Source organism: Delphinus delphis, chromosome 1, assembly GCF_949987515.2.
Source record: "Delphinus delphis chromosome 1, mDelDel1.2, whole genome shotgun sequence".
In the NCBI taxonomy this organism is placed as follows: domain Eukaryota; kingdom Metazoa; phylum Chordata; class Mammalia; order Artiodactyla; family Delphinidae; genus Delphinus; species Delphinus delphis.
Genome location: NC_082683.1, coordinates 107,566,979 through 107,594,309, shown reverse-complemented (window position 1 = coordinate 107,594,309; position 27,331 = coordinate 107,566,979). Strand labels below are relative to the sequence as shown.

General features: G+C 39.0%; 1 protein-coding gene and 1 long non-coding RNA gene across 5 annotated transcripts in view; both read left to right on the top strand.

Moving 5' to 3' along the window:
• The first annotated feature begins 964 nt into the window (after positions 1–964).
• On the top strand, positions 965–15,701 carry ANP32E (acidic nuclear phosphoprotein 32 family member E). Of its 4 annotated transcripts, none has more exons than XM_060029148.1 (7): positions 965–1,298; positions 4,144–4,293; positions 4,777–4,899; positions 6,016–6,181; positions 7,249–7,430; positions 12,563–12,617; positions 13,359–15,701. In XM_060029148.1, the coding sequence occupies exons 1-7, from the start codon at positions 1,245–1,247 to the stop codon at positions 13,424–13,426; spliced, it is 798 nt and encodes a 265-aa protein (XP_059885131.1). In that variant the 5' UTR covers positions 965–1,244; the 3' UTR covers positions 13,427–15,701. The 4 variants fall into 4 exon arrangements, with proteins under 4 accessions (XP_059885131.1, XP_059885122.1, XP_059885148.1 ...); XM_060029139.1 differs by having other exon boundaries at positions 13,356–15,701; XM_060029156.1 differs by lacking the exon at positions 965–1,298 and adding an exon at positions 3,655–3,671 and having other exon boundaries at positions 13,356–15,701.
• A 3,005-nt stretch (positions 15,702–18,706) lies between these two features.
• Positions 18,707–27,331, top strand: part of LOC132436306 (uncharacterized) — a 36,263-nt gene continuing 27,638 nt past the window's right edge. The window contains exons 1-2 of the long non-coding RNA XR_009521761.1: positions 18,707–18,837; positions 21,427–21,582. This is a non-coding gene — a long non-coding RNA (uncharacterized lncRNA). The remainder of the gene's footprint in view (positions 18,838–21,426; positions 21,583–27,331) is intronic.

Below are 27,331 nucleotides of genomic sequence, written 5' to 3'. Positions count from 1 at the left end.
TATAAAGGAATGGAAAGGACAGAATTTAAGCAAGAACTAAGAAAAACTAGACTCTCAAGACAAAATTTTTTAAAATCATTCTTACACCTCTTTTATATTCCACATTGACAGACTTTTAAAAGCACATTTAAACTACAGATTTCCATGGAAACCAACCAAAGGGATTTTAGAAAGGATAGGCATTGCAGTACCATTTCTATGTGCGTTGATGTCTGATTTTCGTTAGGCCAGCACTGTTTTCCCTCCAAGGTCTTAGTGTTTATTACAGCAACAATTACCTCAGTAACAATTCCTCCAGGATAGTTTTATTTAAAGGTGCCTAACTTATACCTCACCCAACTGCTTTCAAAATCGTTCAGTCCTTCCTGGTGGAAGTTAAACTACCATCTTTATCCCTGCTCTGGTTCTGCACCAGAAGCCTATCTCCGGCAGGACAGTGCCACGAAGGCGTCCTTTTTATGTGATGTGCACGTTGCTGTACACTTTGGCTGCAAAGCAGGAGTTGTGCTTTAAAACCGCCAAGAGCGGGGTGGGTGCCGTGTGCTAAATTATCTGTCTCGCAACTTCCACACGTCAGAAGGATGCTTTCTTCCTTCCTTTAACACTAAAATCAGGCAAAACAAAAACAAAAAGAAACCCGACAGGCTTCAAAACCGTCCGGTCGCCTAGGGAAAGCGCGCCAATCACACAAAGAAAAGGAGGGGGGCTACTGGGATTCAAAATCATTTCCCCGGGACGAACACCTTCCTGGACCTATCGGAGTTAACTGCGCGCTTGGTCGTAGCCAATAGGCACAGTGTTTCTGGCTCAGGTCCGCCCTAAAGACTGATAGACATTTATGTAACCCAATGGAGTAGTGAGATGCTGAAGAATCAACCAATACATTCGGGAGGTGGGTGGAGTGTAGGCCAGGGGGTTGGCGGTGCCGTGTCATGGAGGCTCAGTCTCCGAGCAGCCATTGAAGGGGAAGGAACTGCGGGTGTGTGTATGTGTGTGCGTGTGAGTGCGCGCGCGAGTGTGTGGACAAGAAGGTGGGGGCAGCTGAGTTAGAGTCCCAACTCCTTGGACTCCATTTGCTATTCCCTTCTTTCTCCCCCACACCTATCTGGTGGTGGTGGTGGGCGTTTATATTTGCATTTCTTTTCATTCATTTCCAAATCTTTTAAAATTTTAGGGTTGGGGGTAGTGGGAAAGGCAGGAAAAGGTAAGGGAGGAGAGTAGTAGCAGAAGAGCAGGAGGAGGACATGGAGATGAAGAAGAGGATTAACCTGGAGTTAAGGGACAGAGCCCCGGAGGAGGTGAGATGACTCAGCCCCCTCCCCTTCCTCACCAGCCCTGTATTCGGAGGATCGGGTTTCTGGGGGTCCTGGAGGGTGTGTGGGGCGGGGTAATGAATTAACCCCCATCTGGGGGTAGGGCTGGGGGAAAATATTTAATTTTAACTTTTAAATCATTAAAATCTTTTACTTAAAATGGCGAAGGGTTTAAGTTTCTAGGGGGCGTTTTTGTGTGTGCTTGGGGGCTAAGCCCCTTCGCCTCTCCTCGAGTCAGACGTCCTGGCCTCGTGGAGGCGGGAAGCGGGGTGTTGGGGGCCGCTCGGCCGCTTCGCTCCTCACGTTCCAGCTCCTTGGGGCCAGCGGCGTGGGCGCGACCCCCCAGTCCCACTCGCCTCTGCCGCAGCCATCGTCGCCTGAGAAGTTAGTCCAACTTTTCTGCAGTGCTGCCAACTCTTTTTTTTGGGCTGGGGGGCGTCTCCGGCCTCGAGTCCCCTGGGCGTTGGACGACGTCGCGCCGGGCGCGGGCTGGGGTCGCTCGCGGAGTCCGCGGACGGCCCACTGCTGGCGGCGCCCACTCCCCCGGGAAGCGGTGCGCGCCGCCCGCCGCCAGGCGGAATCTGGGTCAGCGGCCCGTTCTTCGGCCGCGGGTAAGTTTTGGGACTCGTCGCAGTGGCCGAAGGTGGGGAGAGGACACGAGGCTTTATCCCCTTCGTCCCCCCGCGGTGTAACGAAATTCGGCGTGTCGTAGTGGTGGCTGCAACTCCAATTTTGATCCCTGGAGACGGTTTCACAAAACTCAACAAATGGGTCGTAGAAGTTTCGTGTTTTCAAGATGGGCTCGGCGAAACTAAATGATGCGCTCTCGCTGCTGTCGCCTTAGTTAAAGAGACGGGGTTGGGAGGGGCCACGTGAGGCGGGGTCGTGGTCAACTTTTCGGGGGTCGGGCGGGAGGCGTTTCCGCCTCCTTTTCGCGGGCGCCTCCTCGGCTTCACCCAGCTCTCCCCGCCCGGGGCGGAGGCGCTAGGGGAACGCGGGCTGGGAGGCGACCCCCTTTTTCCTTGGGGAGTCCCCGCCCCTTGTGGGGTTTCCCGTCGGTCGGAGCGGCAGGTCGCGAGAGCGGGGCCCACGGCCAACGAGGAACCTCGCATTTCTGGTCGCAGAGGAAAATGTCTATAGGGTCTTGCTGATTGCGGCCTCTGAAATAAACCCCAGAATTGCAATATAAGGGATATAATTTTTTTCCAGCAGGGGTGGAGGTGGTGCTTGTGCATACCAGCGTGGAGGATGAGTAGGGTCTGTTCGGTGGGCTGTGGCGGCGTGAAGGGTGGGAATCCAAGGTCCTTATGTACTTTTTAAAAAGTCTCTGTTTTGCTGAAATTGGTAGATAGCAGGGAGGAGGAAACAGTCACTACTATCATCCCACAGATAACTTGAAGTTTCCTAGGGCCTAGTCTTTAGGGGCTTAAGGAAAAAACAAACAAAATCAAAGTTAAAATGCTCTCTCAAAGAAGCACACATTTCGAATACTCTTTTATGTCTTGGGTTGGAAAAGTGGGTTTGCCCCTCCTTCCCCATTCTTATACCTATCCTATCCCTAGTAATTTCCTTGCCAGTTTTGGGGAGTGCCGGATGTTGCCTTTTTGCAGCCTCTCCTCCTTCCCCTGTGGTGTAATAACGGTCTTCTATTTGTATAGCCCTTTACAGTTTACAAAGCACTTTTCGTGTTTGTTGTTTCCTCCTTCCGACAGACTTGTAAGGTGGATGGTATTGTTGTAGAATCCAAATTAGCAAAAGGAGTCTCAGGGCAGTGAAGTTACTTACTCAAGTGGAAGAACTGGTTTTCTGACACCAAACCTAGTGGCCCTCTCTCCTCCACTCAGCTAGACTAGGAGTCAGAAGACAAAGTGGAGGCACAGCTCTGCCACATACTGTGACTGACCCTAGGCAGTCATGCTTACCCTCTGGGCCTTGGCTTCCTCCTCTCTAAACAGATTATGATGCCTTCTTTGCTTCCTGAAATAATTATGTCATGTTCAAATAGAGAAGGTAGCATTCCTTGTTGCTAATTTTTATTTCTCAAAATACCTCAAACATATTTTTGCATTGAGAATGGAGAGCCAGGGTTTCCTGCCTCCCTCTTAAGATTAAGTCCATTTAGGCCCACACCGGAAAGTTTTGTTACAACTCTGACCTAAGAGAGGATCCAGCAACCCCTTCCCAAGACTGGGGAGAAGTCACAAAAATTCTACCAGGGTGGCAGGGAAAAATAGCATTTTGTCAAGGATGTGTTGTCCTGGGTGATATTGTTTCGCCTCGATATTAGAACAAATAACATATGAACGCTGGGCTGTCTCAGAAGGAGCTTTCTAACATTTCTTCATGAAGGGTAACAAGGTATTTTTGAGTTTTGGTGACATTTATCAACCAAAATAAGGGGGTTTAAACTGAAAAAGTGAATAAAACAATTTCCTTTCTTCTCCCTGCTGTTTTAGGACTCACTTAAATCCTTTCTCAGTAGCCTTGGTATCCCCTCATGCATAAATATATGCCCTGATGTTGAGGGTCTTTTTCATGAGGGTCAGAAACAATTTTCACATGGGACCTTTTTCAAAGTCTTATTTTTTATGCAATTAAAATTTTTTTATTAGTGATTTGAAACAGGCATTGAACTTCTTAGTCCAAGTTTAAATTTAAAAAGTTAACTTATAATGATGACTTAAGACTGTATTTCAATTTGGGGGGAGAATGAAAAGGATCTATATGAGGGAATTGATGGTTTTAATATTCACATTTCCAGAGTGTCAGGACCCAGGTCTTTTGCTAAACAGACTGCAAACTAAAGAATCATTCATATTCTCTCTTATAGGTGACAGAGTTGGTCCTTGATAATTGCCTCTGTGTCAATGGGGAAATTGAGGGCCTGAATGATACTTTTAAAAAACTAGAGTTTCTGAGTATGGCTAATGTGGAACTAAGTTCACTGGCCCGGCTGCCCAGCTTAAATAAACTTCGAAAGGTAAGCTGGCACTAGGCGTGAAAGCATCATGATTTTGATGCCGTGGGCTATTATGTATATTTTTTTCCCAAATGAAACAACCATTCTGCATTTTAATTAGAAGGTTCTAAGTTTCTAGAGGTAGGAAAATGGGGTTTTGTAGGATTTTGAAATCAGCTGTCATATTACTTTTGGAAATTTAAATTGACTAATGAAATCGCTTTATGGCATGAATTTAACATCTACCAAATGTTTTTCTTTGAAACATAAAATCCAACTATTATACAACTGGAACCAAAACTGAGTTAGAAGTCTGTTATATAGAGATTCTAATATTTTATTTGGCAGTCATAGGTGGGATTTTGGAAATTAAAGACTGTGACAGTCCCTTGAAGCCAGAGAGAATGACAATTGTTTTCTTCTTTAAATTGATACATTTGAGAAATCTTTGATGTGTCCTAAGCCTTCACCATTCTTTGTTTTCTCCCCATGTTGAATTTATAGTTGGAACTTAGTGACAATATAATCTCGGGAGGCTTGGAAGTCCTGGCAGAGAAATGTCCAAACCTTACCTACCTCAATTTGAGTGGAAACAAAATCAAAGATCTTAGTACAGTAGAAGCTCTGGTAAGTGGAAAGGTTTGTCTCTGGACTTGCTTTTTTTGGTTGAATTTTTCTGAGATTTGCTTGAATTTTATCTTACTGACTTGTATTTATGTCACTCATTTGAAACTTCTGAATTTCTTATATGTCGTGATCTAGATGATACTGCTTTATTTTCCTTTGGAGTAAAACATTCAGATAAATTTTTTAAAAATAAATTTATTTACTTTACGATTTTATTTTATGTTTTTTGGCTGCGTTGGGTCTTTGTTGCTGCGCGCGGGCTTTCTCTACTTGCGGAGAGCGGGGGCTACTCTTCGTTGTGGTGCGCGGGCTTCATATTGCGGTGGCTTCTCTTGTTGCGGAGCACGGACTCTAGGTGCGCGGGTTTCAGTAGTTGTGGGTCGCGGGCTACAGAGCGCAGGCTCAGTAGTTGTGGCGCATGGGCTTAGTTGCTCCGCGGCATGTGGGATCTTCCCAGACCAGGGCTTGAACCTGTGTCACCTGCATTGGCAGGTGGATTCCTAACCACTGCGCCACCAGGGAAGCCCCAGATAAATTTTTAAATCAGTGAGAAATTTATTTTATCATCAACTTCAGGAGCTGAATATCTGGTTTTAAAATTTCCAGTATTTTCTTAAATTCTATTCCTTTTTCTTTCTTCTTGATTATTTTTATTTGCTCCTTTGTTTTCTGGTATGAGGGAAGGAAAAGGGGATGAAGTGAAACTCTGAAAATTGTTGCTCTGATTTTTTAAAAAAAGCTTGGGAGGAGGTTGAAATTGTTGAAAATAAGCTTGACTGTGGATTTAAACTAACCATGTTATTGTTGTTGCCTATTTAGGCACAGATTCAGTCAACAAAGTATACTGAGTGCATACTATGAGTAAGGCACTAAGCCAGGTGCTAGAGATACAGCAGTTGCCAAAACAAAGTTCCTACTCCCGTGGAGTTTAGGTGCCAGGGCCTCATTAAGATAATTAGCTGTGCTTGATATAATAACCCTTCATTATAAAATTCTAAAAATCCAAAAATCATTCTCTTGATTTAAAGTTTTATACATGTTCTGGTTCATGAATTAAAAATAAATAACATGAGTTTTTAAATCTTGAATGTAATTTTTAACTTTTTACTTTTCCAGCAAAATCTTAAGAATTTGAAGAGTCTTGACTTGTTTAACTGTGAGATCACAAACCTGGAAGATTATAGAGAAAGTATTTTTGAACTGCTACAGCAAATCACATACTTAGATGGATTTGACCAGGAGGATAATGAAGCACCAGACTCAGAAGAAGAGGATGATGAAGGTAATCATTCTTAATACTCATAAATGTGTCACAGTTATAGTCTCCAGTCTAGCTGGCAGATTAGATTGGGCCTGGGTATTTAGGTGTGGGGAAAAAAAGACGTTAGTAAGACAAAAATTTAAAAACTCATAGCCCTAGTCTTGTATTCATTCAGATTTCTGATAGCTTTGGGGAATTTAATGATTGTTATAATATTAAGCTCCATGAAATTTTATATTTCTGTAAACTTAACCACCACCCAGTAAAAGTGGTAACTTTTAAAATAGTACTAAAAAAAAAAAAGAACCATTCATCACATAATTATCCATACAAGTCACAAAGTAGAAACAACCCAAGTGTCTATCAACTGATGAATGAACAAAATGTGATAAATCCATACAATGGAATATTATTCGGCCACAAAAATGATTGAAGTACTGATACATGCTACAGTGTGTGAACCTTGAAAACATTCTGCTAAGTGAAAGAAGCCGTACTCAAGCCACATATTGTATGACACCATTTATATGAAATGCCCAGAAGAGGCAAATTCATAGAGACAGAAAGTAGATTAACGGTTGTCAGGGCTGCGGGAGAGGAGGATGGTGAGTGACTGTTAATGGATATGTTTTTTTTTGGGGGGTGGTGGTGGTGATGGAAATGCTTTAGAGAGTTGAATATACATTTTTGGATAAATGGGTGACTAATAGATCTGATGACAGAAAAGCTGTTGTCAGTAATGGGACACTGTTACTACTGGTTGAAAAGTTTTTCACATGTAAGAAGAATTTGATAGATAAACAGTGTTATAAAATGATGGAATGATGGACAGGCAGATTTTGAAGTGTCCACAAAGTAAAATAAACTTCAGTCCATGTAATGTTTTGATGAAAAATCTATACGTTGGGAAAATTTTAATATTTAGACACCATATTTCTCAAACAGTAAATGGGATGTTATAAAAGAGAAATCTTAAAAAAAAAAAAAATCACCCTGATATACTTTCTACCCATTGGCTTACGAGTTTGAGGGGCCAAGGCAAAAACATTTGCCTGGACATTTGCTTATCTTTTAAAATATTTTTAAAGATGGAGATGAAGATGATGAAGAGGAAGAGGAAGATGAAGCTGGTCCACCTGAAGGATATGAGGAAGAGGAAGAAGAGGAGGAGGACGAGGATGAGGATGAGGATGAAGATGAAGCAGGCTCAGAACTGGGAGAGGGAGAAGAGGAGGTGGGCCTCTCATACTTAATGAAAGAAGAAATTCAGGTGAATAGACCTTCTTATGTGCACTGAAAATTAACTGTTTAGGCATAGGGTTAAGTAATATAAAAAGTAAGCTGTGTAGAAATCTGAGAGTTGTTTCTAACTTGTGTGTGTGTGCGTGTGCCTATCTTTTTTCCCACTGCCCCTCAGTTCATATTATATCCAGATAATAATAAACCCTATGATTTTACCTCCTAGATAGCTTTCAAATCGGTTCTTCTCTCAGCAGCATGGGACAGTGGAAACATTTTACAAATGTTTCTGAGCCTCAGTTTCTGCATTTATAAAACTGAGATTATACCAACTTCATAGGGTCGTTAAGGATTTAACAAACTAACATGTGTAAAGTATCTAGTTGCTGGCACGTTATAGGCACTCATGAAAACTTTCCCCTAATTATTTCTTGCTTATGCTTTTCTAGTAGTTTTCTAAATGGTCTCTTTGAGAACAGCGTCACCACTTTGTTGTATCCTCCATAGTGCTTGCCTGTGTAGTCTGCATGCAAATGTGATCATATCACTGGCCTGCTTGAAACCCTTTAATGTTTCCCTGTTGCCACCAAGACATACAAGGCCCTTCATTATCTAGCCTCTGCTACCTTCTCTAGCTTCATCTCCCTCAATACCAAATTAAATCATCACACGAAGCTATTAATGCCTTTCTGTCTGTATACACATTGTTTACTCTATCTGAAATGACTTTCTACCCATGCCTTCTGATGAACTTTACTTTCTTTTTTCTCAGGTAAACATAAATATACTAAAGCATGTAAAGTGGACTGATTTTATGTACAACTCCATGAAATTTTATATATGTACATACTTGTGTAACTACCACTCAAATCATGCCTCGTGATTCTTATCTTTAAACAGTCAACTCTGGCGTTGCCTCATTATTGAAGCTTTCTGTAATTTTTAAGAGACAGTCACTCCTTCCTCTGTTACCTTTGAACCTTGATTAGGTGTCTGTTGCCTGTAGACACTTCTGTAAAAACTTGTTTATTTGGCCACTTTCTACTAGATAGCTCCTTCAGGGGAGGGCTGTTCATTTTTCTATCTCAGCATCCAGTACATTGACTGGGACATAGTAGGTTCACAGGAAATCAGTTGACTTGAACAAATGATCTTTAGTCCCTGGGAGTTTAGATAAGTTATTTTCTCCTAATGTTAAATTATTGAGTTTTGTTTTCATAATTCATAATTTAAAGTAATATTTATTAAAAATAACATCTCTTATTTAGACTAGAAATTGTATTTTTGTTTGTTCTCCTAATGACTTTTACATTAGTTAGATAGACAGTATCACTAATTAATGATGATGTTTCTCAGATACCATTTTTTTAAAAATTTTATCATTTATTTTATCTATTTATTTTTGGCAGTGTTGGGTCTTCTTTGCTGCGGGCAGGCTTTCTCTAGTTGCGGTGAGCGGGGGCTGCTCTTCGTTGCTGTGCACGGGCTTCTCACTGCGGTGGCTTCTCTCGTTGTGGAGCACGGGCTCTAGGCGTACGGGCTTCAGTAGTTGCGGCACGTGGGCTCAGTAGTTGTGGCTCATGGGCTCTAGAGCACAGGCTCAGTAGTTGTGGCACTCTGGCTTAGTTGCTCCACGGCATGTGGGATCTTCCCAGACCAGGGATTGAACCCGTGTCCCCTGCATTGGCAGGCGGATTCTCAACCACTGCGCCACCAGGGAAGCCCTCTGATACCATTTTAAATATGAAACTAGTGTAGAAAAAATGGGACTTAAACTTGTTTGGGGCTTTCGTGAGTTAGCTTTACAATAATGAAGAACAGAACTTTTAAACATTTTAAGTATTCAGGGAGAAAGGCAACCTATTCAGTTTACATCAGCATACAACTTGAATATTTTTCCCCTAAGTTTTAATTTACTTAGTAAAATAATGGACTTGTTATTTTGCAGTTTGACTTTGTTTTGTTTTGTTTTGTTTGTTTGTTTGTTTGTTTGGCTGTGCTGTACTGCTTGCGGGATCTTAGTTCCCTGGCCGGGGATCAAACCCATGCCCCCTGCAGTGGAAGCACGGAGTCCTAACCACTGGACCACCAGGGAATTCCCTGCAATTGACTTTTTATTTTCTCTGCCAGTAATTCTTCTTTAAATAGTATTAAGTCATTTAAAAATGACCTTCAGCTAACTGCAAATGTTTATGTTTATCATTCCATTGAGTACTGGGAAATATTAACTAAAAATGATGTGGAGTATAGAGCAAACATCTCTAAGATAATACATACAACATTAAGTCAATGTGGTAGCTGGGACCAGAAGTTTTCAATCATGATGAGATAATTTGGATGTTTTTTAAAATGAAGTCTTGTTTTTATTTTTAAAAATAAATTTATTTATTTTATTTTTATGTATTCTGGCTGCATTGGGTCTTTGTTGCTGCATGCCGGCTTTCTCTAGTTGCGGCGAGTAGGGGCTACTCTTTGTTGTGGAGCACAGGCTCTAGAGTGCAGTCTCAGTAGTTGTGGCACATGGGCTTAGTTGCTCCGCGGCATGTGGGATCTTTCTGGACCAGGGCTCAAACCCGTGTCCCCTGCATTAGCAGGCGGATTCTTAACCACTGCGCCACCAGGGAAGCCCGAAGTCTTGTTTTTAGAAGCTAAGAGCCAGAGAAACTTCAGAGACTATAAGACTTAAAAAAGAAATTAGAAGGAAATAGAAATGGTATTTGATTAGCTCTGTTTTGTTTGAGTCTTGTTTCTATTTCAGCTGCTCTTCAGAAGTAAGGAATTAATATGTATAAAGAAGGACTTATGTATGTGTAGTATACTTCATTAAAAATGGAGATGGGGGCTTTAGAAGAATTGGGAATTATGGTGTTCTTGAACTATTCATAGTACAAATGAGGAAACATTTTATTACCCACTAGTTAGGAACTAAGACCATAATCTTTACAGAGCAAGTCTCTGGTAATCTAATAGATGATATATTTTTTTAAAAGGCATAAAAACATGAATTGATTAATCATGTTTTGTTTAAAACAAAATCCAGAGAAGTGATTTGCTTTTTAGACTTGGGCTTTTCTAAATTATCATGAATAAATGTGATTAGTATTTCAAGTGGCTTTTAAAAAATTATAAATATTTAAATACCCTCATTTATCATTCCTTGCAGATTTGAAATGTTTAAAATGTCCTTTTCTTTCTCCTTCTTTTCCTCTCTCTTTCCCCACTCTTCCATCCCCTCTCTCCTCTACCCCTCTTCTCTTCCTTTCTTTTCTTCTTTAAATGTAAGCCCACACATTCTCCTGATTTTTACTATAGTTCCTTAGTTTATTTGCTACCCCATCTATTGCTTATGCTCCTGGCAGCTTGGGTGTTCTGGTATGGAATGTTTTCGTGTTTGAATTGACTGTATAAGAATGATTTCTGATATAAGTGTCATGCAGTTTAGTTTCTCAGGGGCTTTAAGCTAAATGCTGGAAAAATAGGTTCTGTTTAATATTTATAGACACAAATAGAGCTGTGGATACTTTGAAAAGTGTGGGTTGTCCAAGTTTTTCCTAACTACCCAGCAGTTTTTAACATTTGCCATTTAAACTATTTTTAAGGAGGGGTAAACTATTTTGGGGTTGGAGGGGGGACCCTCCAATCAACCCCTAGCTTGATTCCATTTTTTCAAACATATATTAGAACTTAACCATTTGGAACACAACCAAGCACAAGACGGTAACTGTGAAAGGTATACGTAACAAAAGACATTTTCTTTGTAGGAGAGTATTCAAGCCATTATTCTAATCCTGTTTTCTCTTTTATATTCAGTTCTCTGGTAAGCTTGTTGATCTATTTTCTGAATCCATAGCAGATTAAAATTGAAATAGTAACTAACTGCAAAAGAGAAGGCATAAAAACTGTGGAAAGATACAACTCAAAGTAGAGGCCAGGGTCATTTTAAAAAGGAGAAAACCATCTTATATATATTAATAGGCTTTGAGAGAATTGGCATATACTAATTAGTGTACTGCTCATGGTCACAATGGTGACTATGACAATTCAAGAAAAAGATTTGTTAGGTTTAGCATAAAATGGTAGAAGTGTGCAATGTACTTTAGAGATTTCATCCCAGTTGGCTAAATTAAAAAATAAATGGTTATGATGTTTCAAGGCTATGTTTAAATCTTAGCTATCCAGAACAACTCATTCCACAGGGGTTGTAGATCAAGTTTTATTGTGATTTTTATTGACATTTGCTATTTTGATGTGTAGATTTTTAGATGTAGAAGGAACTTAGAGATCTTTCTAGATGAATACTTTCTTTCATTGATTGGAAAACTAAGGTCCAGAGAGATTAAGTGACTTATTCAACACGTGTAGCTGTGTTCAGGCTAAGATTCAGGTGATCCTTCCTCAGTCTATAAAACAGAAGACTGTGTCTTTGAAATAGTCAAAAGTTACTCTGTCCATTAGCCACCGGGCACATTTGTTTATTTAGTTAAAGTAAAATAAAATTAAAACTCAGTTCCTCATTTGCACTGGTCACATTTCAAATGCTCAGGAGCCACCTGTGGCTAGTGGTTACTGTATTGGACAGCACAGGTACAGAACATTTCCATTGTTGCAGAAAGTTCTTTTGAACGTTGCTGGTCTCAAACATAACTTGTTTTCATGAAGAAAATAGATTTAGTTGGGTTTTTAAAAAAGACCTCTGTAAGTGAGGCAGAGGTTGTCAGAACACAGGATGACCATAGTTTTTGCTCCTATTGGAATGTATTATTATCAAACAGTGAATAGCCCATGTCATGGCTTATTTATTCTCAAACTGAATTTTTTTCTTTTAACTGAAGTATAGTTGATTTACAGTGTTGTGTTAGTTTCTGGTATATAGCAAAGTGATTCAGTTATACATATATATGTATACATATACATATTCTTTTTCATTATGGTTTATTGCGGGATATTGAATATAGTTCCCTGTGCTATACAGTAAGACCTTGTTGTTTATCTATTTTATATATAGTAGTTTGTATCTGCTAATCCCAAACTCCTAATTTATCCCTCCCCCACCCCCTCTCCCCTTTGGTAACTGTAAGTTTGTTTTCTATGTCTGTGAGTCTATTTCTGTTTCGAAAATAAGTTCATTTGCATCATATTCAAACTGAATATTTGAATCTCAAGGATGAAGAAGATGATGATGACTACGTTGAAGAAGGGGAAGAAGAAGAAGAAGAGGGTGAGTTACATTAGCCATTCAAAAATCCTAAAAAGCTATTATTCATGGATTTTAAAGAATGAGTCTATAATTCAAATTATCACTGATCTCTTTGATGTTGGTAACATATAATAGAATTCCTTGAAAGGTGTAAAACCTTTTTTTTTTTTTTTGGTGTAAAACCTTTTTTAAAGAGGAGTTTTCTCAGGGTATTCATTAATTCCATTTAAAAGAAAAAAAACAGCTTGTAACATTTATTTTCTAAACAGGAATGAAGAGATAATGGAACCATAAGCTCAATTTATTATTTTCTTAGGGCCTTTCATTTTGGAGGGGGTGAAACTTTATTTATAAGAGAAGAACAGTTGAACTCCAGATAATGCCCGTTTTAGATTTGCTCTCTGCTTCTCTTTACCTAGGCCTTTCAAGAAATTTAAAAATTCACTAACAATTCCAATGATGTCAAGCCCTTGGTTTTTTGATCTGTACTTCATGATTTGGCCACAAGGGTGCATAGCAAGCTGTCATTATTTATGGATTTCTAAGTCTATTAAGGCGCATAGCAAGCTGTCATTATTTATGGATTTCTAAGTCTATTAAGGCTGTTTCAATACTGAAATTGAAAGTAATGCAGAGGAGAAACTTAACCTATAATTTTCATACGCCATTAACTTTTCACTAAGATTCAAAATTCTGTAGCTTAACAAATATTCATTTGTTAAAATTAAGTATTTTACAGTTTTCCTTTTACTCTTTCAGAAGAAGAAGGTCTTCGAGGGGAAAAGAGGAAACGAGATGCTGAAGATGATGGAGAGGAAGAAGATGACTAGATCATTCTAAGACCAGATTCCCTAATGTTCCTGGGTGTGCAATAGAGTGATCACATCTTCTTTGTTTCTTCATGTACGATAGCTATCCCTACAGAAGATAATGTGTAACTTTTTATAGGAAAAGTGTGGTTTTACTATTTTTGCCTTACCATTCCAAATAAGATTAACTAGTCTGTTAATGATCATATTGTATGTAGAGACAAATTTTCATTGACCCCATTGTGAAATTCCCTAGCAATTTATTTAGAATCTTAATTTTTCTAATTGAAGTTCACTGTGTTAGTCATTTTTAGTATAATTAAAACATGATTGCTTTTACACAGGCGTAATATGGTGCATTTCATTCATAGGATTTTAAAGTTATTTATAAATTAACTGAAATCACAGTTGGCTGGAATCTGGAATGAAAATAGTCTCTTGAATGATAAGTTGGTTATTTTTTTAGGGGCAACCCAGAGATCTTTAGTTTGAAGGCAGTGACTTTTTTTTTTGGCTGAGGGTATTTGGGTGCTTTTTTGTCACATGAGTAGCTTGGAAAGTAGGAGCAGAATAGTAAAGGTTCTATTCAACAATATAGTTCATGGCTTTTGTGAAGGCTTCTAAAACCTTTTAAGCCAGGTGACTAAGAAGATTTTAGTTTCCAAGGAAAAATTGCTTATACTGATTTCAGAGACATGTAGGAGAGCCCTTTCTTCAAGTCGAAGATCATGACCTGCCAACGGTTGTTATTTTGTTTTGTTTTAAGTGTGCATTCTTTGTTTTCCTCTCAGTGATTCTTTTATGATCACCTTCCTTTCTTGTTTCACTCCCCTCTTCTCAAAAAAGAGTTGGGAAACTTATGGACACCCAAGATGACTTTGTCTTATACCTCAACCACCTTTTCAGACCTGTCTTAGCTTTAAACAAGCTAAGTGAAAGAAATTGAGTATTTTCTGAAATAGGAATATTATTATCAATACAGTTTTATGCAACAGACTCTGCTTACTGTAAATCTCTTTCTTGACAAGATGTACAGACTGTATTAGGAGGATGAAGAAAGAAAAGAAGCAGAGGAGGCTCTTGGAAGCAGCATGTGTATTCCTCAAAAGTCAGAACAATTGCCTGTTGATAATTAATGAGACATTCAAATCAGATTAGCTTTCCAAGTGATTTAGATACCACTCTGCAAAGTACTTCTAATTTTCCTGAGTAGAACCTTTAATTATTCTTTCTATAGTTTTAAAGCATTACCAGATATAGCATTTAATTGAAATATACTGGACAGTTGGAAAAATATTTGAAACTAAATCAATATTAAAATTAAGATTTGGTTTCAGGTGGATGTCCATTAAAAATAGAAAAATATTTGGGATAACTGTGAGTGTGTGTTTCCTTATACAGCTACTAAATATAATATTATGAGTAGGCAAGTACATCCCCTTTTTTTGTTGTGGAGGCTCCATGTTCAAGGCAATTGCTTTCTTAATCTTGGCTATCTAAAAATTTTTTCCCCTTTGTTTTGAATATTTGTAAGTTTTTAAAAAGTTAGTATCAGCAAATTAATTGAAGCTACACTTTCGTACTGGGACACATTTAAATTACTGAATATAGTATTGCTTCTTTTTTGGTTTAAAATGTATGACTTGGGGATTTAAAGTAAAAAATGATGAAGTTATTTGTGGATAAACTAAAAAATTTGCATAACTGACAAATAAAACTGTTGGGATAAGTTTAGTGGGGGGATTGGAATCTCCAAAAGGCTAACATTTTACTCCTTTCTAACAATTATAATGCCCTGTTTTAGTCCGTTAAGGGTTCTCATTGCATAGTATGCCAGATTATAAAATACTTATTTTAAAAGTTAAATCTATATATTGACTTTCTTATCAATCATCTTATTGTGCAATCAAAATGAGAGTTCTTTGGTTTGAAAACAACACTTAGAGCCTCCAAAAAACTTTTTAAGACTTACTTAGCTTTGTGGGTGGTATTTTCATGCAAATAAGTAAGGGTGGGTTTTATATTTTGTAGAAGTTTTTGGTCCTATTTTAATGCTCTTTGTATGGCAGTATGTATATAGTGTGTTGAATTCCTCGAAACCCTCCTTAAAAACTTTGAAGTTAATACTTTTGTGCAACTGTGTTTTGAATAAAGCCATGACAGTGTTAAAAACAAAAAAATGCAGTACTCCTCATTATTCTTTTATTATTTCTGACTGTTCCGTGTTTTTTTTTCTGTGACTGCTGTAACTTAAAGTTTTTGAAACCGAATTGCTTCAAATAAATTGAAGATTTGTTGTTAATGATTAGTTTCACTGTATGACATTCATTTTTTGAACACCACCATTGGGGGCTTTGAAGGTCTTTTTAGAAACAGAATCAGCTTGAAAGTTAACATTCAAACGCTTGGATGTGAATATGAGGTACTACAATGTAATAGTTTAACTCATCAGCTTACTAACTTTTTTTCCAAAGAGCAGAAAAAATTGATTTTCCTTTTTGAGTTGGAGATTGAGCCAGTACTTTTTGTATTTTGATTTGAAGTAATAACTTATTACCTACAGTTGAAGTAACTATATCTATAGTTAACTAAAGTGATTGTAAACCTCTTGTACACCAAATAGTTTTCTAAAATGAGTGCAAAGTCTCCATTAATACTGTATAATGTTTACCTTCAGAGTCCTTAGGTAATGTAAGTATAAATAATTCTTGCATGTTAACCTTGAGTAAATCCAACCTGATTCAAACATTTTTTTCTGCTCTCATTTTGGCTTTCCTGTGATAAGTGATTTTTAAAATGTTTCATTTGTAGACAACTCGAATCTATTTTATAAAGTCAAGGCATAAGTGTAATGTTAAGTAATGTTTTCATGATTGCTTTACAGTTTAATATCGAAAAGGTATTTTAATTATGGAATTCTGCTTCCTGACAGATGGAAAATATTGAAGTATATTTCAACTGCAGGAATTATTTATTGAAATTAGTATGGTATTTTTTGGTTTTATGGTTTAAAATATTCAAAGCCTTTTCCCTCTTGGTTAAAGAAGATGGTAGAAATACACTAAAAGTTTTTGGTGGAGGTGTTAGGCAAAGAAGCAATTCTGTGACAGATTGTGAAGGTAAAGAAGCAATTCTGTGACAGATTGTGATTCAAAAATACTTTTAAGTATTGTTTATTCCTTGTTCTATATTTTAAAGAGAGGCTTTGGAACACGTGACATTTATTTTCCCTGTTGCTGAAAATTTCCCCTCTGTTGTTCCTAGTACTGGATGCAATGATATTCTGCAGCTGTTGCTTAATAATAGCATTCTACTACTGTATTCCTTCTTCATGTACTAATCAGCCTAAGATTTGAGAACCAGGCTTGGGTAATTTGGCCTGAGGCAGCTACTTGTGTTACTACTAGTCTAATGAAGAGCCCTAACTTGAAGGAGAACAGATTCTACCACAAAATGGAAATTACAAAATGATTTCCAGGAGAATCTTTAAAAAGGCTTTATATATTGGTAAAATACTTTTATACAAATCTAGCCACTTTTTTGGGTGGTAAGACCCTGAAGCAGGGTTATCCCATGACAGCAGTTCTGCTTGAGTAGGAATCAGAAGCAAGTATGACTTTCAATGTTATGAATATTTACAAATAATTTAGATTTTTGTTGAGGCATCATTTGTACCTGGTTACTTATAAAATGGACACATCCACATTACTTGTCAATACTGACGCCACCAAATAGGCACACAACACTGGTGAAAACAACTCATTCTAGCTGTTCAAGAAGTGACTTTGTAAACAGTTCCCTATTTTCTCTGATTCTCCTATTAAATACTCAGACGGCACCATCTTGCAGATGAAGGCCATGACCTGTGCCCTCCACTTTAGTTGTAACTTTTCCTGGTTAGACTCACTCCACAGCTCCAGAATTAACTCACAGAGGCTATTGGGTTTCTCCACTGGAAGGCATTTTCTCCCACAGTCATCTTCTCTTGGCACCAAGAAGCCAGTAGCAGTGTACTCAATGGAGCTCAATGTCATTTATATAGACAGCTGTGTCTGAGGAATACTAGGGTTGGTAGAAGAATCTGTAAGTATCATGGAAGGAACTGAAGTTGGAGCAACTATATTTCTTAAGAACCAATGACAGCAGCAACAGAGGAAGCTAGTGTCTGCAAGGGAAGCAGCAATTACCATCACGCTGCAACTCTAGCAGAAAAGCCAGTGCAGGTTCAGAGCTTTTAGCTGTGCACCCCGTCCCCGTTTTCTGAGAATATTCTGAGTTATGAACAGACTCATTTCTGCAGTGTTGAGGATTTATTATTTGTAGGAAATGAGTGAACTCTTCCTGAACAGGATTCCAGGTGAGGGGTCTTATTTTTACCAAGCTATCCATATTGCGATATGTGGAGGGAAATTTCCTTTTTTTATTGTTTCGACATATTTGGCATCTTATCCTTTTGCAGTACTGCTTGATTTCCCAATGCCAAGGTTCCTGGGCTGTAAAAGTCAGTTCATGATGGATCAGAACCCTAGAAATCAGCCCCATCCATCTTGCTTTTACTCCATGCCCTTCTCACTTCAAGGACTCCAGCTTTAAGACTGAGTTTCTCTAAAACCTGTTTCTCGTAACACTCCTCTGGGGCGAACCAACCACATCTTGCAGGTAATCTTATCCCAGTATCATTGCTTCAGATTCTTGATAGCAGCCTGGAATAAACAGAGCGGGAGATTTTACTTAAATGCTTATATTGAAATAAAGTAGTCTTTTAGGGTATGTCTTTGAGGCTATCTGTGGTAGTCCTGTGGGACACTTGCCTCTTCAAATTTTTACCTTAATTTCCCTAATCCTCTACCACTGAGATATAAAGCAGTTTTTCTCTTCCTAGGGGATTGATTTTACACAAAGGCGCCCTCCAGCGATTCTGGAGTCTCACGCAGTAGGAAGAGGACCTGAGCGTGCTGGGGAGAGAGCAACAGGACTTGAAATTACAGAAATACACTCTAGTTATAGAGAAAAATAAATAAAAAGCGCCAGTCACTTTAGAGTGTGCCACTAATTTCATTCACGGAACACACGGAAGAAAGTTCTGACAAACTAAATTCTTAGATTCAAGAGCGGAGTCAAATAGCCAGGAAATTACGGACGAACAGGGGCCACCCGAATTGCTCTGCAAGGGCGCTTTCCGAGACGCCTCGGATTGGGCCAGAAATGCCGCAACCCGGTCACGTGTTTTCGCCCCGCCCTCCCCCGCCTCTAGATAAACGAGGGCCGGGGCGCCCCCTCGTCTTTAGGTCAGGGAGTTGCGCATGCGTCAGCGAGTTGCTCCAAGTCGTGCCGGGAGCCTGGGCGCCAAGGGTCCCGCTGAAGTGTTCCCTCCTCTTCTTCCTCCTCTTCCTGAGTCCGCCAGCTAACGCGGACTGGAACTCTCCCGGAAGGTGGGGTCCTTACGACCTTCCTTTTCTTTACTCACGTTTTACAGCCCTCGCTTAACGGTTTACAGAGTTTCTGTTTCCTTTCTACTTTTCAAATATTGCATGATTCTTAGTCCCACATTCACGAATATCATCCGATTTAACGACTATAAACTGAGATGTGTTATGTCTGTTTTCTAGATCTCTAAATGCGATTCGAGCTGAGGCCACTTTGTTTCTCCCTCTCCTTGTGCCTTTCTGCTTCAAGTTTGCACTTGAGTGACCTTCGTTTGGTGGTGAACTTTGCTTCTTGTCCCTAGGAGTTAGCCAGCTCTGCGGTTCCTATTCCCATTTTCCCTATCTTAAAGCCAGAATTTCTGGATTGATGTGAGCCTTAATAGTTCAGTCAAGTCGGTACCTAAGGACGAATCAATTCTGGAAAATATTAGAGCAACCAACTATCTGGAGGGAAGTCACTAAAAGATGACGCTCAGCCCATATGTAAAATGATAAAGAGCTGTAACATATGTACGATCTTTTCTCTCTCCTAGAATGAAAGAACGCTTCTACTGGGAAAATTTTGTAAAGGTCAGTTTGCAGGCTTTTAGTTAAGGCAACTGAATTGTAGTTTGTTAGAAGTGTCTCAAACTATTGAAGAGAAATTGTCATCAAATTATACTTTTTATTGGAATCGGTAAGTCACCTTTCAGAGACTATTTGATTCAGTTTGTCTTGTACACCAGAAAGGTTTCTTTGGAGGTATGGAAAATGAAGGCAAACGAATTCTTGTATACACAATTTTTATAAAAATATTAAAGGATGGGGAATTCCCTGGCAGTCCACAGGTTGGGACACCACACTTTCATTGCAGAGGGCACGGGTTCCATCCCAGGTGGGGGAATTAGGAGCCCACAAGCCGCGTGGTGAAGAAAAAAAAAAAAGAAAAAGCGTTCATGATTTTACAGAATTAGCAACTATAAATATTAAACCTCAGTAAAACTGATGCCAGTCCTTTCTCAGGCATTTTCAATGGCTTTTGCAAAACAGCCAAAAAATTGGGTAAAACAAAGGCCATCTTCTTCATTTAAAATAAAAGATGAGAACATACCTGGCTTTTTAGAAGCCAAGATCTGTTAGGTAACAGCATTTCTCAGAAGAGGATTTTCCTTTTGTCAGAAGTAAATATTTAGAAGTTTATTTATTTAGTTCTCCTTGTGTTGAGGGATTGTGTGTGTTTTCACCATGGTTTTGATACTGCCACAGTACTCAGAAATAATTATTAGCAGAGGAGGTTGATAGTGAATTTGTTTTTTACAACCCATAGGACATTGAGAAGCCACCTGCTGAGAAAGGGGCTATTGCCATCTGGTCTATGTTATGAAGCCAAATCATTACAGTGATCCCATAATAAACCTCCTTTTCTTTTTGTGTCATCTGTTTTCCCTTCCACCACTGTTTTATATTAGCCTCAGGTTGCTGTTGGAGTTCAGGGACAAATAAGAGGTCATATAATGTAGGTCATTGCATAATGATGAAATATCAATTCTGTAGTCTGTCTCTAAGGCTCTGTCCTTGATAATATAGTGTGCTGTGGTGCTTATGAAGCTTTCACTCCACACTAGATATTATTGTTTTTAGCTCACGTGACTGTATAAGTTCACTTTCAGGTTTTTATGTGTTCAATCTTTATAAGTGGCAGTTAACGGATGAAGAAGTGAGGAGGTTATGCACAGTATTTCAAGGCAAGGAGGCCTGTAGCTATGATCAAAGGCAAAGGATGTAGAAAAATGTTCATTTAACAAACTTTTTAATATCTTTGTTTAAAGCACCTAAGTGCTAGGAAAACAAAGATAAATAATACACAACCCTATCCTTTGAAAAACACAGTCTAAACACAAGATTGTGAACTGAGAGAGAAAATGATGGAAGGTAGAGAAATGACTGAGCTGACAACTTGTGCCCAGGAAGCTCAGAGGATGCCAGAACCTTGACTTGCTCACTTCAGTGAAGGTCTCATCTTCCATTTAGCATGGCTTAATTTTGTCAACGCAAAGTTGATCAGCCTGTGAGGGACAGGCTTGTGCCATGAAAACTCACAAGAGGCTAATGTCTAAACCAGAGGGTCAATTTATTGCTTTATAGGGAGATGGTATAATTACATTGACTGCGGTGTTCTTTTATTTTTTTTTAGATTTTTTTGATGTGGACCATTTTTAAAGTCTTTATTGAATTTGTTACCGTATTGCTTCTGTTTTATGTTTTGTTTTTTTGGCCGCAAGGCATGTGGGATTTAGCTCCCCAACCAGGGATTGAATCCACACCCCCTGCATTGGAAGGTGAAGTCTTAACCACTGGACTGCCAGGGAAGTCCCAACTGCAGTATTCTTGTTCAGTGTTCTTGTTCAATAGGAATATAATAATATCCACAAATGTGAGCCCCAAAAGTAATTTAAAATTTTCTTTTTAGCCATATTAAAAAAATAAAAAGAAACAGGTAAAATTAATTTTAACAGCATATTTTATTTAACCCAACTTATCCAAAATGTTATAATTTCAACAGGTAATCAAGAAAATTATTACTGAGGTAGTTTATTTATTTGTTTTTTCATACAGAGTCTTCAAAATCAGGGGTGGATTTTATACCTACAGCACATGTCAATTCAGATTAGCCCTATTTCAAGTACTCATGTGGCTATGTGAAGGTCTAGGATATGCCTTTCCTAGAAGAAGTTAACCGGGAGGCCAAGATAATAATCAGAAGACTCTCTGGTGAGCATGGAATCAGAACGGGGGGTGCTGGATAGTCTTGAAGGATACTTTATTGGCCTGACAAGCATGATGAACCTACCCTGATCCAGTAGAGTGTACCTTTTTGGTGGTTTTAGAGTTTGTTGCATTTAACATGTCTTGCATCAGCAGTAATACACTGATACTGCCAAATTCTTCTTTTGAGTTTATGTAAATCACTTTTTTCTATTAACATTTTATTCAAACAGGTTTAAATTTTTTTTACCTCTTTTATATTTAGTCATATTTGAATGCAGACTAGTCAATATTTGGTTTGTATGTTCCTAATCTCTTCAGCCAAACAGTTATTCTTTCATGGGGTTAATACTTTCTATATCTAGCTAATTTCATCCATGATGTGTTTTCTAAAAGTAAATATAAATTTATTATAGATGTATTTTAAGAATGTAAATTACAACCATATTACCAACAATTTGGAAAATAGAGAAGAACAAAATTTGCCCCAATACAATAATTGCTTATTAAAGTGCATATTTTTATTTAGTTGGACTAATAGACTGTAAATCTATATTCTGTTTGTTTTTTCCCTTCATGTAATAATACATTAAAAAAAGCAGTTTCCCGCATTTTCAGAATTTCAAATGAAATTTCAAAACAAATGGAATTTCAAATGAAATAGAATTTTTTAATGTGTTTATTAATTCCATATCTGTACTCATACACAGATTGGCATGATAGATTTTTTAAAACATCCTTTACATGTAGTTATATATATTTTATAGCCTTTTTCTTATTGTGATAAAAAACCAACATGAGATCTACCCTCTTAACAAAATTTTAACTAAAATTTAACTACATTGTTAACTATAAACACAATGTTGTACAGCAGGTCTGTAGAACTTTTTCATCTTGCATAATTGAAACTTTATACCTATAGCCTTATTTTAAATTAATATATTAATTAATTGTTTTTTCTTTTACACCTGGGTGCCCCAGTGTTGGAGGCCCCTTGTCCCAGACTCCTCCGTGAGGAGTGTGGCTCATCCCACCTATTAAGCAAACCCCAGTCCTCCTCAGTGCCTTCCTTCCTACTCAGAGTCACAGTGCAGCGCCGCCTTGGCTCAGGGCCTGTGGCCAGGTGTCCGGGACAGGGCTCTGGCTCCGACGCTGTGCAGGGGCAGGACAGCCGGAGGCCAGAACGGGGGAGTGAACTGAACACGCAAGGGGCACAAGTCTCTTCTGGGGCAGTGACGTGAGCCCCTGACCAGGAACCATGGGGCCCCAAGGTCCAAGGCCAAAGCAACCCGAACGCACATCGTTGGGGCCGGTTGTTCCTCCCAGCAGTAGTGAGGTGTCTAGAATTCGTCTCAGGAGACCATCGCTGCCTGTACCTGGAGCCTCTCCCCTGAAGAACAGACTCAGGGCACCGGTCTCTCGGACCCAGCCCAACTGCCAGCACCCTGCGATGGGGAAACTGGCCCATTTACCCAAGCCCCTCCATCCGGAAATGTTCTCTTTTCAACAGCATAGGGGATGGCTGCAGGCTGGGGCGAGGGCCAGGGCCTGGTCCAGGTGGGTGGAGTGTGGGGTTTCCCAGGAAGGTAAAAACAGAGTGCAGTTGGAGCGTGCAGAGTATACTTTGTGGCTTCGGGTGTGTGTGGAGGTGTAAATGTGGGTACAGATGGAGGGGCAAGGAGGGAATGCGCTGGGACGCGCTGACTGCGAGAGGTGGCTCAGAGGATGGCGGGATTTGAAATAGAATTTTAATCTGTGGGTATGGCATACTTTATCCAATGCTTTTTGAATATTTATCTCTCTCTCGCCTTTATTATTGTTTTTCACTCTAGTGAACACCTTGACATTGTGATTACTTCCCCATATTTTAGGATAGTTCCTTAGAATAAATTCCCAGAAGTGGAATTTATAGGTTAAAGGATATTAATATTTTTATGACTTTCAATTCCAAAAGGATTTTTAACAAACTATCATTGATGATGAGAGTAACAGTTTTATTTCACCCATCCTTGTAATGGTTATATCTTTCTTCAAACATTTATTTAACAGGCTTATCCATTTATTTTTTCATTATTTATTGAGCACTTGCTGTGTTCCAGCAATGTTCTAAGCACTCATGACACAGCAGTGAATAAAACAGACAAAAATTCCTGCCCTCATAGATCCTCCTGGGTGAAACAGTCAACTAGATAAATAAATGAAATATGTGTGCTAAAGGGGAAAACTAAAGCAGGAAGGAGAACGTGAAGTGTCATTGGGGTGAGCATTTTAGAGTGGCTAGTAAAGGTTTCATTTGAATAAGTGACAAAATTCTAAAAAATGTTTTAAATTTAAATCACAAACCTACAGAAAACTTGAAAGCATAGTAGCAAAACCTTTTTTTTCCTGAACCATTTGAAAGTCAGTGACTTACCTATATAATGTTCCACCTTCCCCAAATATTTCAGGGTGTCTTTCCTATAAACAAAGACTTTTTTTGTTTTGTTTTTTTTTTGGCGGTACGCGGGCCTCTCCCTGTTATGGCCTCTCCCATTGCAGAGCACAGCTTCCGGACGCGTAGGCTCAGTGGCCATGGCTCACGGGCCCAGCCACTACACGGCATATGGGATCTTCCCGGACCGGGGCACGAACCCGTGTCCCCTGCATCGGCAGGCGGACTCTCAACCACTGTGTCACCAGGGAAGCCCAAGACGTTTTTTTAATTAACCAAAATGTAACCATCAAAATAAGGATATTAACCCTGATACATTATTACTGTCTTATCCTCATCCCTACCCCCCCATCAAATTTTGTCAGTTGTCTCAATAATGCCCTTCATAGCAAAAAGATCCAGTTCTCCGTTATGACTTGTTACATTTAGTTATCTTGTCTCTTTAGTCTCCTTCAGTTTGAAACAGTTTCTCAGTGTTTCTTCAACTTTTATGACTTTGACACTGTTGAAAATTTCAGGCCACTTATTTTGTAGAATAGCCCTTAATTTAGGTTGTCTGCTGTTTCCTTATGATTAGACTTAAGGTTATACATTTTTGGCAGGAATATCACAGAAGCAATGCTGTATTCTTGTTGTATCTTATCAGATGGCACATAATTTCTATTTGGCCCATTACTGATACTGTTTACTTTGATCACTTGATTTAAATGGTGTCTTCCAAACTTCGCCACTTTAAAGTTAGTCGTCTTCTCTTTGTAGTTAAGTGTTTTGTGGGGAGATACTTGATGACATTTCTCATCAAATTTTCAGTTTATTTGTCTATGTCTATATGAGCTCATAGTTTCCTGTTTTAATCAGTGAGCTAGTATCATTATTTTGGTGGTAAAACTATTTTCACATTTTCCCGTTGGAACATTTCAAGCTAAGCTTCTGTGTCTTTTCATCATGTCCCGATCATTCTTTGAACATGTCCTTGCTTTCTGGCATACCAAGATGTTCCAGGCTTATCTTGTACTTTCCTGCCCCAACCCTGGAATCAGGCATTTCTCCAAGGAGCCCTTGAGAATGCTATCTTGAAGCCACACTCTGTGCGCTAGGTATGCTCATTGCTATTGGCATTTTGCTCCTTCCAGGTACTTTCAGTGGACCGAGAATATTTTTGTATGTATACATATACATATATATAAACAATATATACATATATTTATTTATACTATGTTTATTATTTATACTATAACTGTATTGAAAACCATGAGTTCACTTCAATTTCAATCCAACACTTCAGTTTTCATTCTAGTTTTATCCCTTTCCATCTTTGTACCTCTATACTGTATTAGTGGGAAATTAGCTGTCTTTATCCTCAATGTATTTACTTATTTGATCAAACCCTCTGTGTATAAATAATCTCTTCTTCCGCTGCCACCCTTTCCCCTGCCTCGATGCCCTTCTGACTGAGTATGGGCTCAATATGGGCTCCACCACTCCATGTAAGCATGTCTTCACCCTGCTCAGGTCTGACACCCCATATGCCAGGCCACCCCTCTGCATGGGTGCCCTGTTGGTCCTGCTTGGCTCTGACACACCACTATGGGCCAGTGTACCTTGTTCTGCCCCCACTGAATACCTTTAAGACTGAATTGCCAGGAAATGAAGGAAAGGGGAGGAGGAAAATAAAGGCAAATTTTTAGTAAAGACCCAAAGGAAATTAGAAAGTGAGCGATTTGATATCTTGGTAAGAGCATTCCAGATAAAGAATAGCAAATGCAAAGGCTCTGTGGTAGGAGCATGGCTTGTGTGGTTAGAGGGACACCAAAGTCACATAACTAGAAGAAGGTAAGCAAGAGGGATAGCAATATTAGATGGAGTCATGGCGATAAGGGATGAGGTAGGGTAAGAAGGGAATAGATCATGTAGGGCTTGTAAAGTCTTTGGATTTTACTTTGAATGGGAATGGACAACTATTGGAGAGTTGAGCAAAGGAGTGAGAGCATCTGCCTTAGGTTTTAACAGGTTCACTATGGCTACTCTCCTGAGAACAGAGGAAGAGGGGCAAGGACAGAAGCCAGCACACCAGTTAAGAGGTTATTGCAATAATCCAGGTGAAAGATGATGGTGGCTTGGATCCTGGTGGGGGTGGGGGAAGTGAATTGAATTCTGGGTGTATTTTGGAGGTGGAGCTGACAGAAATTGCTGACTGCTGAGATGTGGCATATGAGAGAGAGGAGTCAAGATGGTACCAAGATTTGTGGCCTGAGCAACAGGAAGAATGGAGTTGCCATCAACTGAGAAGGAGAAGACTGCAGGAGAATCTGGTTTGGGAGAGAGGGGCATTATCAGTAGTACAGAATGAGATATATTTGCATTAAGTTTGAGTCTGTTGTTAAAAATTCAAGTGGAGATGGCAAGTAGGCAGCTGGATATTCCAGTCTGAATTGGAGATATAAATTTTGGGAATCAGTGATAAATAGGTGCTATGTAAAGCCATGAGACTGGTTGAGGTCATTAGGTAATGAGTCTAAATACTATTGAATTCCTAGAGCACTTCAACATACAGAGGTTGGGGAGATGAAGAGCAAAAGAGCCTAAGAAGGAGCTGTCAGAAAAGTAGGAGGAAAAGTAGGTTAAAATGGTACCTTGTTGTTGCTTTCATTTGCATTTTTTTGGTTACTGGTTGCATGGTCCTTTGTAGATTGTTTATAACCTTTATCAATTAGGCTTCAATGATTTGATTTAAAAAAATCAATTGTATTAATTTTTTATGTAATAGGGATTTTAACCTTTTGTCATATTAGATGAAATATTTCTTCTCTTTGTCTTTTTGTTGTTATATGAATGTTTAAAATATTTATGTAGTAAGTAGTAAATCAATTAGTGTTTTTATTTGTGATTTATCTTCTTCTTATGAAACCTAGAAATTTGTCTCACCCTCCAGAGATTTGAAAATCATTTAATTCTACTTTATTCTAGCTTTTCATTGTCTTGATTTATTTTTATTAACCTTTGTTGTTGTTAACTTTATTTTACTGACTTTATTTTGTTTACCTTACAGAATTAGTTTTGGTGCATAATGTGAGGTCAGGGTTTAAACCCATTTCCTCAAGCAAAGGGCTCAGGCAATCAACACCAAGTATTATTTGGTTCAAGCAGGAATTCATAAATAGAAGGTTCAGGAGGATGCAAGGGGCCATGCACTCACTCTCCAGGAGAGTGGTGTACTTGCTTGAGTGCACCAGGTGTGCTGTGGTCAAACATGGGAGTGGGCTGAGAGTGGAGCTGAATTTGGGTGTCAAATAGCCTGAGCTTGGGTGCCAGCTCTTTAGGGAG

What these genes read in the sequence shown, in the direction of transcription:
- ANP32E (XM_060029139.1), top strand. Translation starts at nt 1,245, where the DNA reads ATGGAGATGAAGAAGAGGATTAACCTGGAGTTAAGGGACAGAGCCCCG. An exon ending in GGGACAGAGCCCCGGAGGAG is followed by an intron (nt 1,299 to 4,143) that starts GTGAGATGACTC and finishes TCTCTCTTATAG; the next exon opens with GTGACAGAGTTGGTCCTTGA. An exon ending in TTAGTACAGTAGAAGCTCTG is followed by an intron (nt 4,900 to 6,015) that starts GTAAGTGGAAAG and finishes TTACTTTTCCAG; the next exon opens with CAAAATCTTAAGAATTTGAA.